Source organism: Labrus mixtus, chromosome 1 (genome assembly GCF_963584025.1).
Source record: "Labrus mixtus chromosome 1, fLabMix1.1, whole genome shotgun sequence".
Taxonomy (NCBI): Eukaryota; Metazoa; Chordata; class Actinopteri; order Labriformes; family Labridae; genus Labrus; species Labrus mixtus.
Genome location: NC_083612.1, coordinates 26039528 through 26052208, shown reverse-complemented (window position 1 = coordinate 26052208; position 12681 = coordinate 26039528). Strand labels below are relative to the sequence as shown.

The following is a 12681-nucleotide window of genomic DNA, read 5'->3' as shown; positions in this document are numbered from 1 at the left end:
CTGATACTTCTGTACTTTTGCTCAAGTCAAATGTTTAATGCAGGACCTTTTTATGTAGAGTTTATTTGTGCTCGGGTACAACTACTTCTACTTCCATTAGGTAGTATATTGAAAATTTTCCTCCTGCTCTTGTATGATGTTTGTCTCTCTTTCTCTGTGACGTAACACTTTGCCCTTAAACACAAGTTGAAACATTTCAGGTGTAGACAACTGGTCTATTCCTGTGCCTCGGGCAGATGAATCAATTTATCAAAATAACTCATGATGACTCATATGTTCGAAACTTCTTGAGCTGGAAGAGGAAGACAAAGTAAAAAACAGCAACATGGGTTTGCTGGTGTTGAGAACATGTAACGCAATGTATGCAACGCAATGTCACAATGAGGAAGTTAGTAACAAGAAGAAGAATGGTGTCCAAGTTGTTTTTTCAGTCTTACAGCTGACACCACAAAATAAATGTCTACCAGGTAGCTCAGTAAACAAGGCTGTTGCTAATACGCTGTGAAAACTAAGAATGCGGTTCGAACCTCTACATACTAATGACTGAAGGAACTCTGATACTACTAAAACATTGTGTGATTTTGTGAGAATCAAGAGTTTAATCTCAAAGCTTTCTATCTTCTGCACCCCTTGATTGATTATCAGAGTGTCATCAGATTCTTCACAGTCCAGCCTCTCTTTACGGAACCAAACCAACTCTCACCTAACATACCATGTTTTAGGGTGAGGCATCAAATAAGAGTTTCCCAAAACCAGGTTTGTATAATTTATTAATCTTAAACATTTTTAAAAATATATTTAATGCTCTTTTAAATTTGAGAGTTACAAGTTGCTCTCATACACATGGACTAACACACAATACAAAACAACAAACACAGGTTTATGAGGTTTGAAGGGCTTTCTGCTGGGGTTCTGTCATACCCAATGACCTGTGGGTGTGTGTGTGTGTGTGTGTGTGTGTGTGTGTGTGTGTGTGTGTGTGTGTGTGTGTGTGTGTGTGTGTGTGTGTGTGTGTGTGTGTGTGTGTGTGTGTGTGCATGTTACTGTCAGCACTGTGTCAAATATTTGTTGAGTTCTTGTACCACAGAGACAGAGGTGGCTCTGTGGTCTGAATACTTCACTCCTCTCTTTGACCATGGTTCTCTTCTTACTCCTCTTCAGTGTCTCTGTAAACTCGTAATTCTTTTCAGTGTCAGACAACAAGAGAAGAAGACAGAGAGAGAGAGAGAGAGAGAGAGAGAGGGAGGACTGGCTGTTCCAGCTGACACATCAGTATGATGCTGCAGGAAGTGGTAACATCAGTAGTTATCATTTTCCTGCAGGAAATGACACACTAGCACGCCCAGCATCGCCTCCACACACACAGACACAAGGGTACATACTATAAGTGACATCTTCATGTGACACACACTGTAGACCTACTAACACATATCTTGCACACTTGACACTCACTTAACTTAGCTTGTCTTCTCTATAATAGCATGTGTATGAAATGTAAAATGCAACAGTGCCTATAACAACAAACAATGTTTTTTTTGTCAATATATGGTAAATGGACTTGAGCTTATATAGTGCTTTTCTAGACTTCTGACTACTTAAAGTGCTTTTACACCACATGTCACACCTACACATTCACACACTGATGGTAGTGATTGCTATGTAGTATCATCCATCTCAAGTAACTAATGCCATTCATACACTGCCACTGAAGCAGTGGGAGTAATTTAGGGTGAAGGACACATTGGCATTGACATGTTGCCCAGCTGGGGATTGAACCCTCAACCATCTGGTTGAGAGGTGGTGACTCTACCAACTGAGCCACAGCCACCCCAATATAGGTCTTTCCCTGCAACAGTGAGTATGTTACTTGCACTTTATAAAGTCAACTTTTATAGGCATCTTGGTTTCCATCCCCACCCCTTTACATTATTGTATAATTCAAGTCCATTGTCTGAGTTTATGGAACCAGTGGCAGCACTAATTTTACTCTTAGACAGAGATGACAAAAACACACAACAGGATCATTTCACCAAACTGCATATCAGAGGTAAAGCCAGCAAGCCTTGACTAGAATCTACAAAGACCCGAGTAAGGGGGAAGTGGAGCAGTGACTAATAAAAAATGAGCGACAGTAATCAAATTTCAAACATGCATGCAAGACTAAAAGTTCTTGAGCAACTACATTTGAGATTTTGTCAATCTTCTGTGAGAGGTTATCAAAATGAATCATGAATACTATACTCTTTGATGAATCACATTATCTCATTCAGATCAAAATCATTTTTTTAACCTAAGCTTGAGTACTGCAGAATAAAACAGAACAGAGATGAGACAGAAAAAACCCAGCTCAAAAAACCCAACACAGTAGCATGTACGTAGCCTAAGCAACAGAAACAATGATAAAAAGCCCAAAAGAAAAATAAAGGAATAAATCCATTAATGGGACGGTTGCATTTTCATGTCATTTATAATAAGTTTCATATAATAAAATAAAAATAATAAGTTCAGATAATACATCTAGTTATTCTTAGCACAGGACCAAAAATGATCTTACCTTTACTGAATGAATGGAACCCTAAACTTACTGCCTCAGTGAGTAATCTGCATTTTGGCAGGTTTTCCAGTAAACGCTGAATCACAGCAAATGAGTTTCAGGTGTCTTATGGCTGAGCGGTAAGTCAATACATGTTTTGACAAGCATCAGAAAAGGTGAACAGGAGCATAAGTCGAAGCTGGAATTGTGGGTTTTGATATGTTCAATCATTGCCAGTGAAGAAGCCACAAATACTGTGTCACACAGTTTATGTTTAGTATTTCATAAATCTATTTTTAAAACTGATGAGTTCACATGTTTCTAAATAATTGATGGAGAAGGAATGAAAGCTTAACGAGGCCAATGCAGACATGATGTAGCGTGCTTTACATGATGGATTTATACAAAATAAAATAAGTACTGGGTACAGATTGGTTTGAGGACAAACTTTCACAGTGTACGTATGACATCATTTCCATCATTATGTGTTTATTGTGTTTTTTTACATATAGAAAGAATAAACAAGGTGAAATATTTGCCAACCGCTGGACACTTAACCTTTGATGTTAATGATGCTGCTATGCCAAAAGAGTCGACAAATTTGACCACATATCCATCTATTAGATCAGTGTTTCCTATAGTGGGGGTCCTGAGCCACCAAGAGGGGGGTAGCGATATGCTTTTCAAAATAAAATGAAATGTGTGCTGCGTGTTATATGCCTCAACCACCTCCAGGGGCAGTGGGGGCCACCAGGCTCTGGCACCCTTATTTTGGGGGTCACGTACTGAACTAGATAAAGACACTATTTGTCCTTAAGTAGCCCAGCTTCACATAATGACTTCAGAAAGGAAGCAAGGAGTGAGCCAGAACTACATGGCAGTAAGATGAATAGGAAATTAGTCATGAATCACACAATAACTACCCCTGTTGCAAAAGCTTCCTATTTCAAAATCATGCATCTTGAGCCGAGAATAATCACAAAAATCTCTTATCCAGCAATTTAAAAAACGTGACATGAGAACCAAATGAGAGACTTAATTTCAGATTTTTTTACTTGTAAAATAAAAGTGAGTTTTGTTTCTTCCAGCTGGAACACATCAATGCTTATTAATCAACAACAAAATGTAAAAAATGTGACCAAAACATGTCAGCAGAGATACACTGTAACTTCAAAAACAGTGTCTCAGTACATTGAGGAGATAGTTTGGATTAAATATGCACAATTTTCTCTGCATTAAGCATTAAATGAACTGGAAGAAAGTTCCAAACTGAAAGTGACATAAACTACAAACTTTTTCAAATTGAGACCATTTGCTGTTTTGCCCACCAAACTAGAGTTGTTAGAATCAACTTGGTAGATCGAAATATAAAGGTATCAGAAATGACAGAGGAGCAATTTTATACTCAGCAACAACAACACAGATTTCAACTGTTTGTTAGTAGGCTACATATATAACGTCATATGTGCATCAATACAAGCAGTATCTACAATACTGCTAATGGATCATATTGTTATACGTATCTCAGAGACAGGAAGAGAAAAAACACATTTAACTGGATGAAGCTTGCTTCATGCAGATTTTGATGAGTAATGAACCAGCATCATAGTAATCAAAGACACTTCACTTATTGGGAGGGTTGGTCATACAGTCTGTACCTCTCACTGCCTATAGTTAGAGTCATGTTTAGGCTGCACTAACAATGGTTACATTATGTTGTAATATAATCAGAGACTGAAGTAAGCTTAAGTTACGTAACAGAGAGTACCGGTAAGTGTGCTGAAGTGATTTAAACCAACTGAGCCACATTTAAATAAAATCAATGTAATTAACAATAGAGAACAAGAGTGGATCTCACAAGACTTTTTTCTTTTAGTCTGTAGAGAGTTCGTCATGTTTTTTATGCCAGCCTAATTCAATGTGAATGAAACACACATTTTAACTATGCAGAGGAGAGCAAATACGTACAGCATGTAATGCATTCATCTGCAACAATAAAGGCCTTCTGCAGTTCAAATAAGCAAGAGAGGCTGTATATCTGCCATCCAGTTTCTCTTATTGTTGGGAGTGTCCATTGACTTTAAGGCGGTAAATTGAAAGTGAGTGGTGTATGTGGTTAAGTTACTAGGGGAGACCAGGGACAATTGTAACAGGGGGGCAATCGTAGCACACTCAGTTCCTCCAATAAAAGACGAGCTAAAGTGATGAGACTTACACCATACATGCTCAGTTCAGATTCTCTCTGTGTCTGCTAAAAGGAAATGGGATCATTTCACAAATTCAGACGTTTTTTTTAACACAAAAAAATAGTTTTGAGGTATGAAAGTTACTTGTTGGTTGTGAAGTATTTTTCTTCTGCTGGCTGAAGTTGAGTTGACTGACTGAAACATTTAAACCTAGATCAGTTTGATCTCACTATCTCTGCTGAAGATGTTACTTGAGTAGCATCATTTGCCATAATTTCCCCTGTATGTTATGTCAATAGTGTATTCTTGTGAATTCCTACTGGGACTGATATTTCGTGTGTATTATGAGCGCCCTCTGCTGGGCTCCCTTCAGACTTGAGCAATTCAAAATGTGTGTCACTGCCAACCTGTACTACTTTGTCCCAACAGTAGGTTCATTTTTGATAAGCTCTGCTAATTTGCTTTGAAAGAGTTTGTTTTCCTTTTTAAAGTTCTCTTTCCATGTTGAGGAGCTTTAGTTTGACCTTGTTTGTACCCTTTAATTATCAATATGTAGTAGTCTATAATGCAGTCTATAATGCAGTCTATAATGCAGTCTATAATGCAGTCCCTGTGATAAGTGTAAAAGTACCTCAGGGCTTTTCTATAACACATTCAAATGCAAATGATATGATATTCAAATGATATATTCAAGTGAGAATAGGATGTCATTTTACATAACCAAACACACATCAGGGTTCTGAATATTGATTTAAACACGACAACCAGAGGTCCCTATATCATGTTTATCTGCTTTCCCTGTTGTGTTTGTCAGAAATAGAATTAAGTAGAATAAATCCAGACTTATCCTGTAAAGTGACAGAAATGGATCAACGTATGAAATCGAGAAAATAAGATCAAGACGTCCTCTGTCCATACATTCTGTGTCGAGATAGCCTATAAAGGAATAGAAAAAGATAAGAACTGATCAAGTTAAGGTAAAGTATTGACAGGAAACAGATTCACACATCAGCAGAATCATGGTTCTCTATTTTTTACAAACAATTCAAAGTTCACTATGGAATATATGTTTTGAAAAAACAGTGTGTTTGTGTTGTAACCAGCCCGCATAATATGAGAAGTGATCAGATTCAGTGATCCAACAAACGCGCTCTTTGTCTCTGAGAGAAGTCAGAGACTGAGGCCTTACTCTCACAGACACTCACTCACACAGACAACCTTTAACATGGTCAGCTTCATGACTTTATCTCTACAAGTATTATGTACATTTGATTTATTATGTTATTAAAAGTCAGGTTTTTAATATTGTAAAATGTCAATTTCAAGCATAACATCAATTGTAGAAGTGTCTACTTGAGACCATAGAAGAGCAGACAGCTGATACTTTTTCTTCCTCGATCAAACTGATGAAAGCACAGCATCCTACACCAGTTTGATCATCTTTAATTATCCCCTCACGCTTGGTGTCAACAGTAAAACAGAACTGAAACATGGAACTGAGTATTTTGTCAGAAGCCTTGCGTTATTCAGAAGCACTAGAACGTAACACCCATCAAAATCCTGTTGTTTTATTTAGTTAAACCTGGTAAGGTTCGAAAACAAACAAGTCAATAAGTTATAGCTGACAAATCCTCTCCTGACTGGTTTTGGCCTCGGGATGTTTTGTACAAGCTGTTGTGAAACAAGAGGGCTGTGACGGTCAGCAGAGCAGACACAGACAGCACAACATCTCTTATTTATGACACTATGTCTGAATATGAAAAGAAAGCTGAGGGGATCATTTACCATTCATATTCACCCACACACCCATCACCTGCTAAAGAAAGGAAAACCTTAATAAAAACAGCACTCAATCACATGACTCAAAGTCCATGATTGCTCCTTTGTTTTATTTAAGAAAGAAAAAAATACAGTGACAAATAAATAGACAAAACAATGTAAAAATATAATGTTTCAGAGATCTGTGGGAGGGAATGCAAGAACTGCTTGTTCTAATAGCAGGATGTTTGTTTTCAGATTGGTCCCTGGTTTGGTAGATATATAAGAGAAATATTTCACAAAGTATCCTCATAGCACCGTAGGGAGGTCGTCAGGCCTGCGCTCAGCTCTGTCGACCATGTAAATCACAGAAATGAAGGACAGACTCAAAACAATGAAACAACTGAATTAGCTGTGGAAGTTTCGAAAAGGGCCACTGCTGCTTACAGTTTCATTTCATATAAATATAATATATTAATTTATACATTGTACACTAGAATGTCTCTATACCACATACACAACTCAGGTAAACACGTGAATAAAAAGGCAGCTGACAATTTTTAAAAAACCAAAAGCTGTGGGGGATTTGAAATTAAGTCTTTTAGCTGCACTGCTGAAAATTCTGAAATCAAGATGATTCTGTGCAGAAACCTGTGCTTTATTAAGACAGATGCACACTGATACCACTTGCTCCAAAATTTCTGAAGGCATTGAGAACATTTTTACAATCTTAAGGAGCAAGTGACAAGAAGTCAGTGTTTTTGTGTGCGCTAGGTTTGAGTATGTGCAAACATTCAGTTGATGACATGAAATTATTACGCCCTGAAATCACTACAGATTAAGCTCTTTGTTGTTTCTTGCAGCACTGATGGTAGAATTTAATCATCTATGTAATTTAGCCAAATGAAATGAAAACATCTTCCGCGGACGCAGAAAGCTAGCTAGCGCACCAGGAGGAAAGTGAGTCCAGCAAGGCCCACACCAGCCGCAGCAAACAGTGCCGTCTTCATGGACGAGTCCTGGCTCGTCTCTCTAGCGCTGCGGGAGAACTGACAGAACCCCTCCTAAAAGAAAAGCAATAAAAGAAACATTCAAAAAGTTAGGGCGAGAGTAGAGAGCATGAAAACCCTTGACTTAATTTACAAGGACAAATGTATGTGCCGTTTTATTCCAAATAGGATAGTTTAAGTAAATAAATGAGCTATAAAATGACTTGTACAGAAACTTGACCCGTTTGCTTAGAGATGATAGAGAAATAAATACATTGTTTTATATCAATTATAAACTCATTTGATCTACTTCTGCTACCCTAGGAAACGCATACAGTTAGAGCAAGTTAGTCAGATGTTGTATTTCTGCATCATGTTTTCTAATTGAAGACACAGTCGACCAGTGAGTGCACCTGCTCTCAGCTCCAGGTGCTTCGCAGCTGCTTGTTTTTCAAGTCATACTACGCCGACTCCCAGTATGGCTGATGCCAAACTCAACACACAGAAGCTTTGACTGTTACTACAAAGTCCATCTGGCTGAGCTGGTTAAATGTCTGTTGAAACCAGCTGCCAGCTGAAGAAAGGAGGGGTTTGTGCGTGTGCGTGTGTGTGTGTTGGGGGGGTTAGGCAGTAGGCAGACCCATTCATAAAAGGAGACATTAAACTCTTCTGCTGTTCAGTTTTTGGGACAAAACTTTCCATCCTAACTGTCCCTTTAAGTATTTCCAGTTAAACTAGCTTCACCAGGGTGGTTTGAATTGATCTTTGAGGCTTTTATTTGTAGTGTAAGAGATTATACATTCATCACAGTTTTACCTTTACAGTACAAAATTCTGATAATCTCAAGTTTAGCACTGTCTGATCACGTCCCTCAATTTACACTGCTGAGGTTTTTCATTTTGTTGAAGCAAACATTCCTTAGAATCTGGCCTATTGCTACTCTACAATTCACATAATCACAGCAGCCACATGAGACCTCTGAGAGTCTGTCTCATCCACATACAGTAAAGTAAAAAGGCTGCATCTGAACTAAGCCCTGGCCGTGTTTAAGCCACGTTTACACCCATGGAAGTGAATATAAAAGCTTACTTTAACAGGAAGCAAACATGATCTGATTAAACTAGGTGGTTTCCAACGAAAAAGATCCCTTTTCCATGCAAGTCTCACTGGAATTTTTTTTTTAACGGGTTCCTTTTAATCTGGTTTACTGTCCTTGATACCATCAAAACTCTTCCCTTATCTACAATGTTTGTATTTTAATCAGCTGAGCACTTTCACATGTATGAGTCAACCAGTTTAGCAGCCGACATGTTGTGACAACTCACCCATCCGTCATTCTCCAGAAGCCAGTCTTTTTTCTCCTCTCCCAGGTAGTCAGCTATGGTCTCTGCCAGTCCCCTGCAGTGCCCGGGCCCCTGTCCCAGTTTCTGCCCCTGCACAGGGTCCAGCCCCAGCTTCACATCCTCCTGCTCCTGCAGTTGTCTGGCCAGCACCCCAGTAAAGGTGAAAAGGGATACAACCCTTCCCCAGTTCAAGTGTCCATCTCCCACCAGTTCCTCCATCACCTTCCTAAGACCGGAGCAGGGGTCCGGCCCGCACTGCCTCAGGAAGGTCTGAGCCAGGGATTGGAAGCGGGCCTGGTGCTGCTTCTCCATGTCCTGGGCCAGGCGCCTTATAGCAGCGGCTGACATGCTGGGAGGTGGAGGGGCTGGCCGTGGGCTTGTGCAGCACAGGGACAGGTAGTCCTCTGCCAGAGCCAGGGTCTCTTTCCACAGCCCGCACGACATTTTCTAACAAGGGGAGGAAGCAGGTCATATATTTAATAAACTCAATTACAAGTGACATGTAGGAATTAGAATTGATCGGCTGGGAGAACAAATGTAAGGTTTGTTAATGTCTTTAACCCAAAAGAGTAATAAATTACTTTGTTATACTTTCTTATATTTATACTAATCATTTATTTACAACATAATTTCATAATTTGTTTGGTCTTAAAAAAAGATTACATTTAAAATTACTAAAATATAAAACAAGTTGCTATATGTTGTTGTAGAAAGTACCTGGAAAAGAGTGTATGGTCTTATTTATTAATTATCTTTTGTAGTTTTTGAATATAGCTTATTAAGATATTATTTCCAATTAATCAATTAAGCCATAAACTCTGCCTATTCATAGTGAACTTTAGCTTTTAACACAAATTACCTGCAAACATCATACCGACTTAAATACTGGGATATGATGGTGATTTTAAAAATGTAAAAATGGTTATTGGTCCTAGAGATCCTGATTCAGTTTCGACCACTTGAAGGTTTTAGCGCTACGTGTTGGATGCTAACAGAAGGCTAGCCTGTTAGCTTTGTATTCTCCGTCAATACAAGCCGGAAGATGCAGTCGGATATGTTCACTTATCAAAGCACTTAACAAAGACGACAACACAGTTTTAGAATATGCGTCGCATAAACCGATAATTTGTGTATTATGACAAGTGGTGAACTTTCATTTGGCTGCTTTAATCCTGTGCTAACAGAGATCTGTCACAGAGCAATGGAGGACACAAAGGACTGCGTTCACACAGGATGCTACCTCATCTACTAGAGCCACATACACGCATTTACAGCTGTTTCAAAACCAATATATGAACACCTTTCTTGTGGCGAGAATATTAAAATCTAAACAGGACACATTTACACGTAGGTATAAGGTGTTTTTCTGTAAGTGAAAGAAACAAAGCTCACCCTCCCAGCGATATCAGACTGCGCTCTGCACATACGGACGGCGGAAGGACACCCTCGGTTCACTCACAGCTTCCCTTACAGGCTGCACATTTATCATATAACTCCGCCTCCACTTCGCTTTCATTACGCACCACGCACAGATTTGCTACCCCCGCAAAAAAGCCCCGCAAAAGTCCCATCATAATACATTGAAAGAGCCATCGCCGGTCTTATTGGAAGTAAAACTCTCGTACATGAGTTGTTATTGTAGTTATTGTTTACACCATAGAGAAATGTAGGTAAAGTCCAAATACGTTATGGATACAATAAAACGTTTTGAAGCTATAAGCATGCATTTATTAGAATTAAACTGTCCATACAGTAACACAATAGGCTAGGCTATTGAAAGCCGTCTTTCTGCCTGTCCACTGTTCAACATGAATAACTACATAATCTTATAAGGCATATAGGCCTTTTTCAATGCAGCAAATCAGCCTTATGTCGGTCTATCTTTAGCTATAAATATGAATGGCATCATGGTAGCCTATAGATTAAAAATAATAAATTATATTCTACAAATCCCAGTCCCTGACAGGCAATGAATCGCTGAGTTTATCTTATAAGCATCAATAAAAAAAACACATCTTGTCCCTCAAATGTGACTATTTGCCTATAAATTAATTGGTTTTGTTGATCCTTATAGAATAGAATATAATTACTTTATTGATCCCAAACTTGGAAATTGTGGAAATTTCACCCCAGTTCTTGCCTCCTTACACTGGCTGACAGTCAAGCTGCGGATTGATTTTAAAATACTGTTGACTGTGTTTAAGGCATTAAATGGACTTGCCCTCGCCTACCTCTCAGAACTCCTGTCCCCATATCAGCCGGTGAGAGATCTTAGGTCATCAGCACAAAACCTTCTGTCACTGCCTAGATCCAGGACAAGGTTCAATGGGGATCATGCTTTTTCTATTGCAGGACCAAAACTGTAGAACTCTTTGCCTCAAGACATCCGTCTCTCTCACACTATTGGTGTTTTTAAAACTCGCCTTAAGACATATTTTTACTCAACTGCCTTTAATGTCCAGTAACCCGTCAAGCACAAAAACCCAGAGCTCTGTTAGTCTTATGTTACAAGTTAATTAACTGTCACTTGTTCTTTTCTTTTTTTTATTGTTGTTGTTCTTGTCTGTTACTTTCTAATGATTCGCTTCTGCAATGTTCAGCACTTTGGATCAACTATGTTGTGTTTAAAGTGCTATGTAAATAAAGTTGAGTTGAGTTAAACTTTAAAACTGACATGATTTTATAGGTAGGCCTACAGGATTCAGTTGTGACCGAGAAATAAGGGAAGCTTTATAATCAGTGCTGAAAAATTCTGAAATCACATAAAGAAGTTCTTGAAGAAAAGCATGATTATTTTACAAGAAATACAATGTTAGATTTTGTAGACTTAATAAGACTCATTGGTCTTAGATGATGTAAAACAGACACTGTTGGCTTTTTGCATCATAATAACTGATGACCTGATGTCATGGACAATGTTTGTTTTAACGTTTTCTGACTGGTCTTTTTAACCTGTATTGTCATGTGTTATATGCACCTATAAGCTGAATCACCTCTCTGCACAACAGATTTATCTTTAAAGAAGCCTTAACCTCAATAACTTTTCTCTATTCCCAAATAAATGTATTGATGGCATTTTCAAGTGAAATGATCAAATCTAAATAAAGGTCTTAGGAGGTAATTCCAGGTTTCAGTTCTGCTCTGAAAAAAATGTGGAAGCAGACTTGTGATCTGGTTTCATTCATCACCAAACAGTCCAGCTCCTCTCACTTTCAGTGAAGCACACCACACAAATTCAGTGATGATTGATATGAGGAAGTAAAACATGCAGAGGATGTGAACGGCTCACACTGGCATATCTGGTGACATTTTTCGGTACTTTCTCTTTGTGGTAAATCCCCCCCCCCTGTCTTCGCCACCTATATTTTGTACTCATGTCTTTTTTCAAACCTATTTACCATCTCTCCCTCTGTGTGGTTTCCTTTGTCAACAACAGGAAACATTCAGGCTTTATGTTATTTAATAGAACAATTATTAGGGTAACAAATACGAGGAGAAACAAAGGAGGGGAAACAAAGTTCTCCAGAGGACATGTGTTTTGTGATAAGAGCTGCTTGAAAAATCAATGAATTAGCTAAGAAGAGAAAAACAGAAAGGTCTAAGTGGACCTCAGACTCACAATTACATACTTTTAATATAGACATTTTTTTTTCCATAAAGATATTGTATTGCAGCATTGGATCTCCTGTTTAGGATTTTCAGGTGATTTTTATGCTTTCCTCCTCATTTAAATGACAATCTAAAATGGATTTGTTTACTTTCCAAACAAAGGGGATGTTACTTAAATGTTACATGAAGAGATGATGTGGATGAAGACGTCTGACCTTTGAACACTTTCAAAAGTAAATAAAGACGTGTCAAATGGAAAGACT

General features: G+C 38.4%; 1 protein-coding gene across 2 annotated transcripts; it reads right to left on the bottom strand.

The window, feature by feature from the left end:
• Positions 1-6581: 6581 nt before the first annotated feature.
• On the bottom strand, positions 6582-10334 carry bcl2l10 (BCL2 like 10). 2 transcript variants are annotated; one of them, XM_061039799.1, is made up of 4 exons: positions 10202-10334; positions 8792-9256; positions 7428-7541; positions 6582-6826 (listed from the first exon to the last, which is right to left on the bottom strand). In XM_061039799.1, exons 1-4 carry the CDS (start codon positions 10232-10234, stop codon positions 6821-6823), a joined length of 618 nt encoding a protein of 205 aa, XP_060895782.1. In that variant the 5' UTR covers positions 10235-10334; the 3' UTR covers positions 6582-6820. The 2 variants fall into 2 exon arrangements, with proteins under 2 accessions (XP_060895782.1, XP_060895774.1); XM_061039791.1 differs by having other exon boundaries at positions 6582-7541.
• Between the last annotated feature and the right edge of the window lie 2347 nt (positions 10335-12681).